General features: G+C 42.5%; 1 protein-coding gene across 2 annotated transcripts in view; it reads right to left on the bottom strand.

Annotated features, from left to right (window-relative positions):
* Positions 1 to 12,589, bottom strand: part of LOC308405236 (nuclear factor of activated T-cells, cytoplasmic 1-like) — a 63,098-nt gene that overhangs the window by 43,570 nt on the left and 6,939 nt on the right. For both annotated transcript variants that reach the window (XM_080895730.1, XM_080895731.1), the window contains exons 3-4: positions 12,027 to 12,186; positions 1,395 to 1,597 (exon numbers count right to left, since the gene is read on the bottom strand). In XM_080895730.1, the coding sequence (XP_080751856.1) occupies positions 1,395 to 1,597; positions 12,027 to 12,186 (363 nt within the window). The remainder of the gene's footprint in view (positions 1 to 1,394; positions 1,598 to 12,026; positions 12,187 to 12,589) is intronic.

The raw sequence follows: 12,589 nt of genomic DNA, 5'->3' as shown, positions 1-12,589 counted from the left end.
CTTTATTTTGACTTGACTCTGAAACATGTTTCACACTATTTTGGGTTTGAAACTTTTGATCAGATGTGATGAATCATCATCATGCCACCATGCTAAAGCAAACAACTTTCTATTATTTACCAATGTTAGATTAGGCCTATCTTTTCCCCTTCAGTGTCAAGATTAGTTCTTTATCCATCTTTTTTATTTTTTATTTAACAGCCTCCAGACTTTCTCTAGAAATCCTGTGTTGCCCCAAAACCTCGTGGACTTAGTAGGCAAGTACAGCAAAACTTTGTCCTTGAGTCTGAACATTGAGGTCAGACACTTATGACACTTTTTGTCATTTAAAAAAAGCTATTTGCTCTTTATCTCTTGGCTACACTGTTTATGTGACATATGTGATATGTGACACATGAAATTATGTATGTCCAGTTTAATTTCATAAAAATAAACCATTTTATGAACTTTTTACGGTATAAAATGACTAAAATATAAGATGACCGGCCTAACTTAAACTTTACAGAGCAGATCTACGAGTTTCATTCATTAAAGTGAAAGACTACTGTTGCGCCAGCTGCTTCACGAATGACACTGACATAGCTCTGTTTCAGAAGTTTCTGTTTGGTTATGGTGCAGTAGACGGCCACTGCTGTCCAGCAAATGATGATGTCGATTTTTCAGAAGACTTTCTGACCCATTAGAAAAACACAGGTGTGCATAAAGTGGCTTCCATGATGGTTGGATCCATTTTGTTGTTTTTTTGTTTTGTTTTTTCATTGTGCACGCCAGCCAGCTGGTCAAGGAACAATTGAAAATACAAAACTAACAATACAAAATACATTTCTAATTTTAAATTTGCTTATTTTAGTAGTAATCAGTTGACATTGCTAAATTGGTATCAGAATTGGCAGTTATGGTCTTAATACAAACAGGCCAATAAAGTTATTGTTTGCTTTGGGTACTGCAGGCTACATGAATGTGACTAATTGCCCTCCAAGCCCAAATCATTCTTTTCACCAGACTTGTTAGTTCAGTTGGGATGTTCTAACTCGCCTCATATATTTGTCTCGGTGGAATATGTTGACCAAGCCAAGTGTAACGGGACCGCATTATTCTGGTGGATCACGGCACTCCAAGTGCAAGCCTCAAACTGGCCATATTCACACTGGGCCGAATTAAAGCACCCATGAACTCGGCGCTTGCTTTTTCTTTAACGTTTGTGCATCTCTTGGGGTAAAAGCATGGAACTCAAATTTGAAGGCCTGTTTTGAAGTGAAAGCTCAAGAATATTTATCAATAAGCATTCTCATCCTATAGAGACATAACAAAGAGAAAGGTGCAGAAAGAAAGAGATTGTGCACATTTCTGCTTGTGTTTTGAAGTTAATGGAAGAAAGCGTGGATAGCACTCACATAGCTCTCATGTTATTCTCAGGCAGCAGAGGGATCTCCAGAATTTTGGTGTTGGATTGCATGACTTCATGGCTGGCGGTGGAGACGGTTTTGCCCGTGATGCGGTGGACCTGGTAGAAGGCATGTGGTCGCAGGAGGCGGTCGTCTGCGGTCCCTATGAACAGCTGCAGGGTGAGCGGCTCGCTTTCCATGTAGCCATAAAGCTGGCAAGAGAACAAAGAGACCCAGGTAAGAGGCAACATCAGGTTTTAAGACCTCCATCTCAGGCAACCCCTCATTTAGGAAATCGAGACTGGACGCACATTAGCAACTGTTAAAGGAACCTTTATTGATAGCTTTGACCAGGCAGAAGAGCTGTGAACATGAGCTCTTTTTCATTGTTTGTTTTTTTCTGGTTGGATTGGAGGCTCTCTCTCAGTGGTCTGCTGTTCTTTTCTACATTCCTTTAGGAAGAGAAATCAAAAGATTTTTTATTGTTTCTGGGTGTTTGAGCAGGAAACACAGAGACAAAGACTGATAAAAGTTTCACAGCTGATACTTAAGGAGATGACTGGGAAAATGTTTCCAGTATAACGGAGGGCATCAAATAGATGAAATCAAAACTCAAACTCTTACTTAAACTGTTCAAAATAAATAAATAAACAGTACAAATCAATGGTTTTTCTGTGATGATTATCAACACACAGTTAGCTATTAAACTTATTAAAACTTTACGCCTGAATGCTCATGAAGCAGGGAGTGCAGACGTGCTCCAGCCCCTTTACCTTTGGGCAGTTATGAACATGCATTATGATTTCCATTAAAGAGCGCAGACTGTGTCCCACTGTGATGAAAGAGACTCCTGTATCAGAACCACCACTTCAAACAACTACCACTTCCTCTAGCAGCCTGCCATTAGCCGCTACTGCTTAGCTAATAAAAAGATCAAATCTTCAAAAAAAGGAAAAATAATCCATGCCTGTGCACACTGTTGAATTTGGGTTCAAATGTACTTCAAATATAAACTGTAACTGCCAATTTAAATTCAATGTCCCAGTATAATTTTCTGTCTGTGTCTAAAGTAACATCATTCGATCATTTAACCAAGTGTGTAATGGCTAGGGGTGCAACGATACACAAAATTCACGGTTCGGTTCGATACTTTGGTGTCACGGTTCGATATTTTTTCGATACAAAAAAAATGTTCATGCCTTTTTAATTTGTCATTTATTAAAATTATAAATATATATTTTAACACAAAAGTACAGTTTTTAAATTTAACCCTAACCCTTGTGCGTGTTGTTTTTTAGCTCGTCATATTGCAGCCACAGAAATTCTTTTGTCCATGAAACCATAAAGCTGCACTTTCTTTTTGCCTTATAGTCTGATTTGTCATAACTTCTCCGTTTTGTGGTAAGCTTTTCTTTGGCTGTCACTTCTTCACCCTGACCTGTCTTATTTGGCTCAGCAGAACTAAAATATATATCTGTCTGTGAAGGTTCTCAATCATCCAGGTCATCGTAGTGAAATATATATCCTGCCGCACTCACATAAGCTCAGCGATTCTCTGCGCGATCAACCTCTCACATGTTTAAGCTGCGGGAGATTTCACTTGTCATGTTTGCATAGTAAGCTAACAATTAATAAGACGATGTCAGAGGAATTGGTGCACAAATTATCATCACTCACAGATCAGTGCTGTCGCTCTCTATACACAGTTCGCGCGATTGCAAAGTGAAAGCAAAAAAACAAGCGCAAATTCAAACACGATTTCAATATGTCACATATTGACAGTGGCTCACCGATGCCAATGACATAATTACCCAGCTACATTTCTGAAAGAATGCAAAAGCATTGACATATATTTTTCCTTCCTACAATAGCCCGACAGGCAGGGCAGAGATAGCCCCGGGACGTCGGGCTAGCGATATTGCGAGCCCTGTATCTGATTGAGGAATCACTCATCTTTGGAAAAGAGAGTTTATTACAGAGAAATGTCTCTTTCCAAAATAAAAGCTATACTATCCGCTTCTTCTGGGCTATATTCTCAGCAGCATATTAAACATATCAGGTCTCCATAAGGAGAATCCTGTGCTAACAGCTGTCTAAATGACTCGGCTAAAGTTTGTAGCATGCATGCTTGTTGTTTTTGTCTTTGCACTAGGATGATGTCGGTGTAAATGTGCAGTCATATTCGTTGTGTTCCCACTAGTGCTTTCAGGTTAATCTCGTTGAAATAACCTTAACGCCACAACACGGCAAATCTCCGTTAACGAGCTACCCTATACAGAGGGGCTAGACGGCCAACACGTTAACGAGCTAACTGCGCTAACACACTAGCTCCCACCCATGTAATTGAGCATTGCATGGCACATCCAACATACTGTTTTACTTTAGTCCATGACTCGCTTACCTTCAGGGTCATACGTCACATGAAAACCAAAATAATTCCAAACGCCAGATCTGAATGAGGGTGGGGAGGTCCACTTCTGTCTTGCTAGCTTGCCCTGCGCTCTTCCTTCTGACCATGCTGTCTGTGTTGAGCGCTCAGTGAATCTGCGTTCGACTACTCCGCCTAGGCTGCACTCTCGAGCCTAGGCGGAGTAGTCAAATGCAGATCCACTGAGCGCTCAACACAGACAGCATCGTCAGAAGGAAAGTTGATAAAATAAATTACAAATTTTGTATTGTTCTTTTTTTTTCTCCCCTTTGGTTTTCTTTCTTTCTCTCCCCCTCTTTCTTTCATTCTTTCCCCCTGTCCTATCCCACAGTCATGTCTGTCCCGTTTGCAACTGAAAATAAAATAAATTCATAATTATAATAAAGGTCAATCAAATGGACCAATATGATGATCCACTTAAAATAAATCCTCTTGGCATCTTTCTTGGCCTCAAGACAACAATTCTGATGGCTATAGATCCAAACGGGACACAAAAAAAAAAAAAAAAAAAAAAAAAAAAATTTGAAAAAATTTTTTTTTGAAAAAAATTGTATTGTTCGATACATATGCGTACCGAACCGAAAGCACTGTATCGAACGGTTCAATATCGATACGAATATCGTTGCACCCCTAGTAATGGCTCAAAAACATCCAAATGCAGGGAATGCTTTAAATTCCAAGATGTGGTGAAGGGCAACTGATACTTTGTGAATGATTTCTGACCAGAATAATCCACTAACCAAGTTATTTCTAGCGTGGCCGAGTCTTAACACCAAAGACCTCCCAGGATATAGTTTCTCTTTGTAATGCAAATTGTTCCTATGGCTTAGAAATCTCTCCAAACCTAAACACTATCAAGAAGCCGCTGAATCCATCTGGTATACATAAAACCCCAAAAAGCCTAACTTCTGATCGGGTGGACCTCCACAGATCCACCCAGGTGGCTACTTGACCGCATGTGACGTTTACTGTGAGGGATCAGTTACTTAAGACCAAGGCTCAACAAGCCATGACCATCTGAAAAATCCCACAAATTGGTCAATTACCCCAGCGCACCGCTTCAGACCAATTTTGTTTGAGCTCCATCCGAGTGAAAACAGTGGTAACGTCAAATGGAATAAAAGACCCCTGTTGTTTATCTAACAGACTGAGTCATACAATGAAATGAAGACCACATGTAACCTATGACATAATCTGATTAATGGGTTTATAATTACCTTTGAGAGGGCAGGCAGGAATTGGGGGGGTGGGGGTGTAAAGAAGAGCAAGACTGGTATAAGACTGGAAAGTTATTCTGAACCTGATTGGGTGTCTGTGGAAATTAGTACCACAGTGTCATCGACACCTAAGGCCTTTGATTTGAGAGCAGATTTGTCTGGATACAGTATCAAAAGTCATTTGGTCTCATAATAACGACAAGGATTAAATGGCCTTGGTCGGCACTTGATGACAGCTCTGCTGGATGCAAGACAAGGCAGAGGATGTGCTCTTTGTGGTCTCTGTTACACAATTTTCATTATTAATTATCTTGAATAGGAATAGAATATGACCAGTCACGGGAATAGATTATATATCCATATGCTTCAATAACCTAAGCACCGGTGGTTATCTGGCTTGGTCTTTGATTCAGATATCGAGGGAGTGCGGAGGGAGTGGTAAGACTAAGGCTGTCATTCATCTCCAGTTCCAACCATCATATTTTTTCTCTTGAGCTCCCCATAGTGTCTCTAGCAGCTGTCTTGACCTGGAGCTAGTCACACATGCTAGTCATCAGTGAGTTAGGCCGAGGTCAGGAGCTTCTTGAAGTCTTGGCATCTCAAGGGACCACTTCATCTATAGAGTGATCTCACCGGCAGACGCTGTTCCCTTGTTATATTTTACTTATGGTGTCACCAGAAGTAATTATCCATAGCCACACATGCTACCAGTTACGGGCGCATTGAATCAGAGGAGGGCCACGGTGGAGCATGAGGTACAAATCTGAAACATCGGAGCGTTAAATTGCATGACGTTGCCTTGTGATTTAATAAAACGCTGGCAGTTGCACTACAAACCCGTGTCATCTGCGGCAATGGACTTCTTTGGATTTCTCTTTGACCTCCAAAACATTACCTCAGCCGCCACGTGGCGAGGGCCACAAAAGAAGCGGGAGGTAGAGGAGGTTCTCGCTCCTCTCATCCTGCTGTAGCGCACGGCAATGGCGGCGGCATCCTCGCTCAAAAGGAGGATGTGATTAATGAGGTCAGGTAGTCCTCGTGGTGACGCTGCTCTTCCCAGCAGCAAACGAAGGCAGCGTGATCCCCCCTGAGCGACCTCACTCAATTCCTTTACCATATGTGCTCCCCTGACCCTCTCGCTACAGTCTCCCCCCATCCCACTCCTTCACCTCTGCTAAACTCCTGCGATGCTCCCTCAACTGCACGCCACACGCACAGTGAAAAATTCACTTCTTCATTTTATTCTCAAAGTGGGAATTAAGACAGGGGGAGTCAAGACTGTGTAGACAGAACTTAAACACCTGCGACCTCAGCTTTGCATTTGTGTCTGACGCTGTCTGTGAGAGAGACACTAATTTTGACCAGATGAGCTTCTTCTTGCTGTAAAATATGGCCCATCGGGCTGAACGCTCACTACATGTTTATTTTGAGATCATTCACTGAAACCAGTCTTACATTGAGGCAGTTGTTCCCGGTGCCAGCTTTTGCCATTGTGTCAGCTTGTTGTATGAACCTATTTCTGAGAGCTGACGCTCAAGTAAAACATCGCGACCATGGCAGCTGAGGCATTAACTGCATAATAGTGTGCAGCTGTATTGTCTAGGTCAGTTGTGATGATAAATAGAGAAGAGGACGGCACATTCTGGGTGCTCACCGCCATTCAACTCCCATCTGCCTTTGGGTCTTCTCAGCTCCATCAGCAATACAGAAAGCTTTAGTCCTTGGGAGACAGCCCCAGTTTATTTCTTTTCTTTCTTCCCCCCCATTTTCTTATTTGCTTCACTCAATGAAAGTCACATGTGATCAAATAGCGACAGAGGGTGTTTTTATTCCAATAAATATAATGTATTTTTCACAGTGGATTTTATCCTTCAGCTTCTTTAGTAAAAGTGACATTCTTAATGCTGCTGCAACCATTCAAAGTGGGGATTTGAACATTTAAAGTTTAATAATGACTTGGTGGTAAATTAGATTTGTCTGGCCTGGCTAGAAATTGAGTGTGAATACACTTCACAGGCCCCGCAGTGAAGGCTGCCTTCTATCCCTCTGCGGTGATTTCATCACCGCCTGGAGAAATGTCATGACTCGTAGAAGTCCACGTGGCGCAGAGAATCGGGGGGGAGAGGGAGAAGACAACTGGAAGCAGCAGAGGAGGGGTTGAGGGGGGAGGAGAACTACAACAGCAGATGCAGGCTTTTTCCCATTATCACGCTCTCCTCTCTGTCAAGTGCTGACACACTCGCACCAGCCAGCCTTTGCTGTACCCAATTAGACGTACACTCATCCACGCTGTCTCTCCTTCCAGACTTTACTCCATCGCCCCCCTGACCCTCTAATGTCTCCCGTGTCTCATATTGAATGCATAACGCAACATATGCAATCCTTTAATGTGCACTGTTTCCATGGCTTCACATGCTGCAACTTTTATAAGCAACCAAACAGCTATATCCTTTAAAGTTTTTATTTTCTTTACTAATACTTTGAGTATTGAGGGTGTAGCTTTGAGCACAGGCCCATGTCTAGACTACTAAAGGTCCAAATTTTATGTCAAATAACATTGTTTTAAATTTTGATTTTATCAGCCATTCATAAGACCCATCATTAAAGCCTACAGAAAATTTGTGCAGGATGAAGCATAGATCACTGCTATGCCCCTAAGTAGCCAGATTACCCACTCTTATCTTACCTCATAAATCTGCGGTTTGGTTGTCACCTCAAACCAGTGAAAACGATGTACACATAACCTCAACTTTTTCCACTTGTTATTAACTTGTAATTAGTGGCAGCCCAATACCAGTGTAAGGGAAACCCCGCAGATGGAGAACCACAATTTGAGAGTGGCATAAATGCCCCTTTGGGCAGCAAATAATAGCCTTGACTAAGCTCTAACAGCACTACAGGGTACACCAATCCTTTTGAATATCAAACATAAGGCGGCGGTAGATTTAATGAGCAATTAGCAGCTACAGTATGGAGTGCTGTAGATCAGGGTGTTCTTCTTTCGAGACATTACGCAGCCAGCAAGGACCAGATCCCAAGGTGAAACCGCACATGCGAAAAACCCGAGCACGTGTTTGCTTAAGTCTTTCATGTCATCATGGCGGAAATATACTGCAAATTTGATGTGCATTACATAAAGTTGCAGAGGAAGAGAGATGAGTATTAAGTCACGCACACGTTAATAAGGATGATGGCCACATCCTGAAATTACACATGTGTGTTACTGCTTTAAACTTAATGAGAAAGTGCATGTATGTGTGTGGGGGGTGAAAGCCTTACAGGCCAGTGATTATCCTATATGAATTAGCCATAAGCAATTCTGCTCTGTGTGCTGCAGGACAGGTTTAATTCTTCACAGGTGTTGTTTGCTGTTACCAAGGGCCTGGCGGATGTCTGTTTTCCTGTCTGTGGTTGAACTTGAAAGCTGTTGCAACATCTTGATCTGAACTCATGTTAGATCGGTCACTCTATTGTCAATGAAAACTTTACAATTGCAGTTGTCTTTTTTAAATGGTCTGCTCAGTTAAAAGAAGAAACAAACAACCAAATAAATCAGTGTTGCGGTTATATTTTAAGTAAAGGTAGACCAGGTTGTTGGTTTTTCCTGAGCACGGCGTCAGACATTAAACACAGCTGTGGTAAAGCAAGGGGGAGAGTCTGGAAGAGTGTGAGAGGAACTGTTAGAGTACCCTAGATCCCCTTAATGGTGTTGTGGTCTGATGCAGTAAGTAAAGTGGAAAAGCAGCAGCGGGGGTCACAGAGTGGACCGGTGATGAGAGAGGGGGTTAAAAGGCTGGAGATGCAGAGGAGAGGAGGTAGGGTTGGTGTCTGACTTGAGAATAGATGACCTTGATTTGGAATGGAAATTGATGAGACGAGTTGGTGCAAATGGTGAAAGGCTAGGGAGTCATGGTAAGCCAGGGTTTTCATTGGCGTATGACTGGAGCAAAGACCTTCCATTCTCTGTGCAACCACCCATCACATAAACACCTTTGTGTGTCAAGGAAAAACAAGACAGCAGTAAATGTGCACATGAGCGCCTTGGTTTCACTGTATATTAGCCACTCTCTACGGAGTACTTTGTCAGTGTGGAACCTGTGTATCCCTGTATGTTTTTCATCATCTTGCTGTTTTCTCTTTTCTTTTTTTTGGGTGGGGGGTTCATCCAGAACTGCTTTCCAACACACATGTCACGATTGCTCATAGCACGTGTGTCTGATTATCCATGACCTAAAAAAACAATAGAGTTGTAGATGGCTGGGTTTTAACCGAGGTAGGCCTGCTGGTGTGGATTTGGGAGATGGTTGAAGGATGAACGGTTCACAGGGAGTGACATCCTCGGGCCCACCAGGGAGGCAGAGAGGCACCGGTGCATGGAAAGAGGAGGTGGCCTCTGATGGGTACTGACTCCCGTGCACCACTGTCATGCTTAGCCAACCTCAGGGCTACTCAGGTCCTAATCAGCAGGATACAGAGCATCTCTTGGGGCAGGCAAGCCAAGCCACAGCTGCCTGGTGACTCCCTCTGCCCCTTCTCTTTCCTTCTCTCCAGTCTCAAGAATCATGAAGAACACACACACACACACACACACACACACACACACACACACACACACACACACACACACACACACACACACACACACACACACACACACTGCCTTAGCTTCTTCCTACACTCGTGCCCTTGTGTCATTATTGACTCATTCTCCTTGACTGCACTTCACCCATCCAGTGCCTGCCACTCATTACCTCAGGGCACTGGGGACTACACCACGCGCCCTATCCTCCGAGATTGTAACAACACAATTTCTTCACATCACCACAACAAAGACAAAGGGAGTGCCTAGGAGTGAAAAAGTCAGGTTTTCAAAAAAACAAACAAAAAAAACACCACATTTTTCTTCTATCCTTTACCCTCCAGCATGTACACATGATTGCCTAATCCTCATAGATTCATCTTCCTGCCAACTGCCATGCTCGGAGTGGTTTCCACTGTTATGAAACCCTCAAGATATCCCAATTGACTGCACAGGCAATATCGGGGTCATAAATCACTCCTCACCAAGAAAAGAAAATGTGAGGTATGTGAGCAAGCAAGCAGGTGTGATGGAAAAGCATCTGTCATCGTATTTTCATATAATATTTGGTCAGGGCGCTCAGCGAGGGTTGGGAATATCCTCAGAATGTTGGCGCTAAATGGGCGATTTTAAATAACAGAATCAAATCATGAGCGTGAATATTGACAGGGCCACGTGTAAAGACACTCAGGAGTGTTATTTATGAGTTCCTATTCGGCCCCCGAGAGAGAGAGCAAGTCAGAAATTGACGTGACCTAAAATCAAAACGAGCCTGAGTCTGCTGGGCCTCTTACTGTAGCACAGTGAACTGTGAGGGGTAAAGTGTTGATTCACCTGCATGTTGATATTCAAAGGCTTGTAAAGAAGGGGAATAATTACCTGTATTTACAGAAAAAACCTGCAGGTTGACAGGCGTCTTTATAACACAACTTTGGCCAACAGCTGTCAAATGCATTTGACATTGTGCAGACCAGGGTGTGCTGACAACATCTATTTACAAAATAGCTGCGGCGCTAACAACATTTAAAGCTAAGGATGGACCACCAATTAAACTTTATAGTTCCAGGAACTTTTTGTGTGTGTTTTTTTAGGCTTGCAGAGTCTAGCTGCATGGAAAGCAGGCTATCTGCCATCTAAAACCATTCAATCCCTTCTCTGACAGAGCCAGCAAATATTCATATAGTTAGTAGGATAGATACAGTTTAAATGCAAATAAGCTGCTTCAAAGACAAGTTTACCTTAAGGACATGCACACACGACTAAATCCCCACCTTGTGTAAACTGAGATGTCAGCACAGCGTGATGACAGCGGAGCTGAGAAAGGAGCTCTGTGCTGTGCCGCTGGTGAGACTGACGTGTGCTCCTTAAGTGTTTGCCAAATACAATAGCGAGGGGCGACGCTTCTCCTCCAGTCAGCATGCACTGCTGCTGGTCAGAGTGACTTATTACAGCAGCAGATTCACTGTCAGCTTTAGGGAACATTTAAAAACGCAGCATACAAGAAAATGCTGAGATATACCGCCTGCAGTGTGCAAGTGCTGCACAGCTGCTGTCAGAAGTTACAAGAAAGGCCTGCATTTTTTTAAGCTAGCTGACTAGTTAGACAAATTTAATTTTTATTTTTTTTTATCTCTGTGCATGTGGTTTGTGTGTAGAATAGAGTGACCTCATCTGTAATGCCATTTTATAATCTTTGGTTGTGTAATGACATATAAAATGATCTGTAAGTGCAGAAGCTCCATCCATCTGCTCTTCAAAGCAGCAAATGGGAGGTAAGAGAGCTCAAAAGCAGAGGGAAGTTAGCTAAAACAGCTTGATTCATATACTGAGTAAACTGGGGGGCCGTACCAGGGTTCACTGCCTGTGAATCTTGCAAATCCATTTTAGTAGTGGCTAGAGCTGAAAGTCATCATAATAGATCCATTTTAATCTTAACAGATAGAGGCACTGTGCTCAAATCACACTCATTATTCCAATATTTGGAATCTGATTTGCCAAAAACAGCATTAAAAGATTACTGTAGCTAATCATTTCTGGATGGTTTGAGCAGCAGTCGCATACAGTAGTTTGTATTTAAACACAGTCTAACCAACCAAATCTGATTTCGTCGAGAGAGAAAAAAAAAAAAAGCAAACGAACATCAACGTTGTGACTAATGAAAGAAATGTCAGGGCTGTGTTGACTTTGCTCTGTGACTACATGCTGTCATAAAATAAGCAACAGCCAGACGTTCATGTCACCAGATTGGCGTTGGATAGAAAACTGCTGTTAATCAGCATGCACTTGTTACCTCTCATGCTGTAATGACAGCAAATTATTGCACAGTCTAAAACTACAAAGCTAACTTTGTCTCTGGGTAAATGCAAAAGTGCACAGCAGCAGCATTTGTTGTTTGAACATTAGTGCTGGCAGCATACCTGTACCACAGGGTGTCCTCCAGACAAGGCCTTCACGGCTCCTCGGCTCCCCTCAGTCTCATAATGGGCCCTGTGGTGGGACTTTGGCTGCACTTCTATCTGTAGGTTGTAAGGGCCGGAGCAGGATGGAAGCTGCCAGTCAAGTGCTGGCAAAGATGGGCTGTAATTACATGACACATTGATTGTTATTAGGTGAGAATAACACTATGTATCATTCCCACCTTTCAACAGGATAGTGAATTCACATTTACACGGTCCAAAGATTTTGCCTTTCTGGGCTAAAACCCCCAGTGTCTGGCTTTTTCTTTCCTGAAAAAACAGTGAGTTATACGTTTCCACTTTGCTTGGAACAAATAAATGAAGACATATGGCAAATGATTGTCTTTTTATGTACATTCTGTTTTCTCTATTTTGGTTTTCATCTAATTTGCCAAAGTATGAACTACCATTTTTTTTTTTCCTCCAAGGATCCAGAAGTCTGAATCTAAACTAAACTTGCTTTAAATTAGCCTGAAATTGGGACACTTTGTTGTAATCCAACTGGCTTGAGCCCTCTCCATTTC

Source organism: Rhamphochromis sp. 'chilingali', assembly GCF_963969265.1.
Source record: "Rhamphochromis sp. 'chilingali' genome assembly, chromosome: 11".
In the NCBI taxonomy this organism is placed as follows: Eukaryota; Metazoa; Chordata; class Actinopteri; order Cichliformes; family Cichlidae; genus Rhamphochromis; species Rhamphochromis sp. 'chilingali'.
The sequence above is the reverse complement of the archived record's forward strand: the minus strand, read 5'-3'. Positions and strand labels throughout refer to the sequence as shown.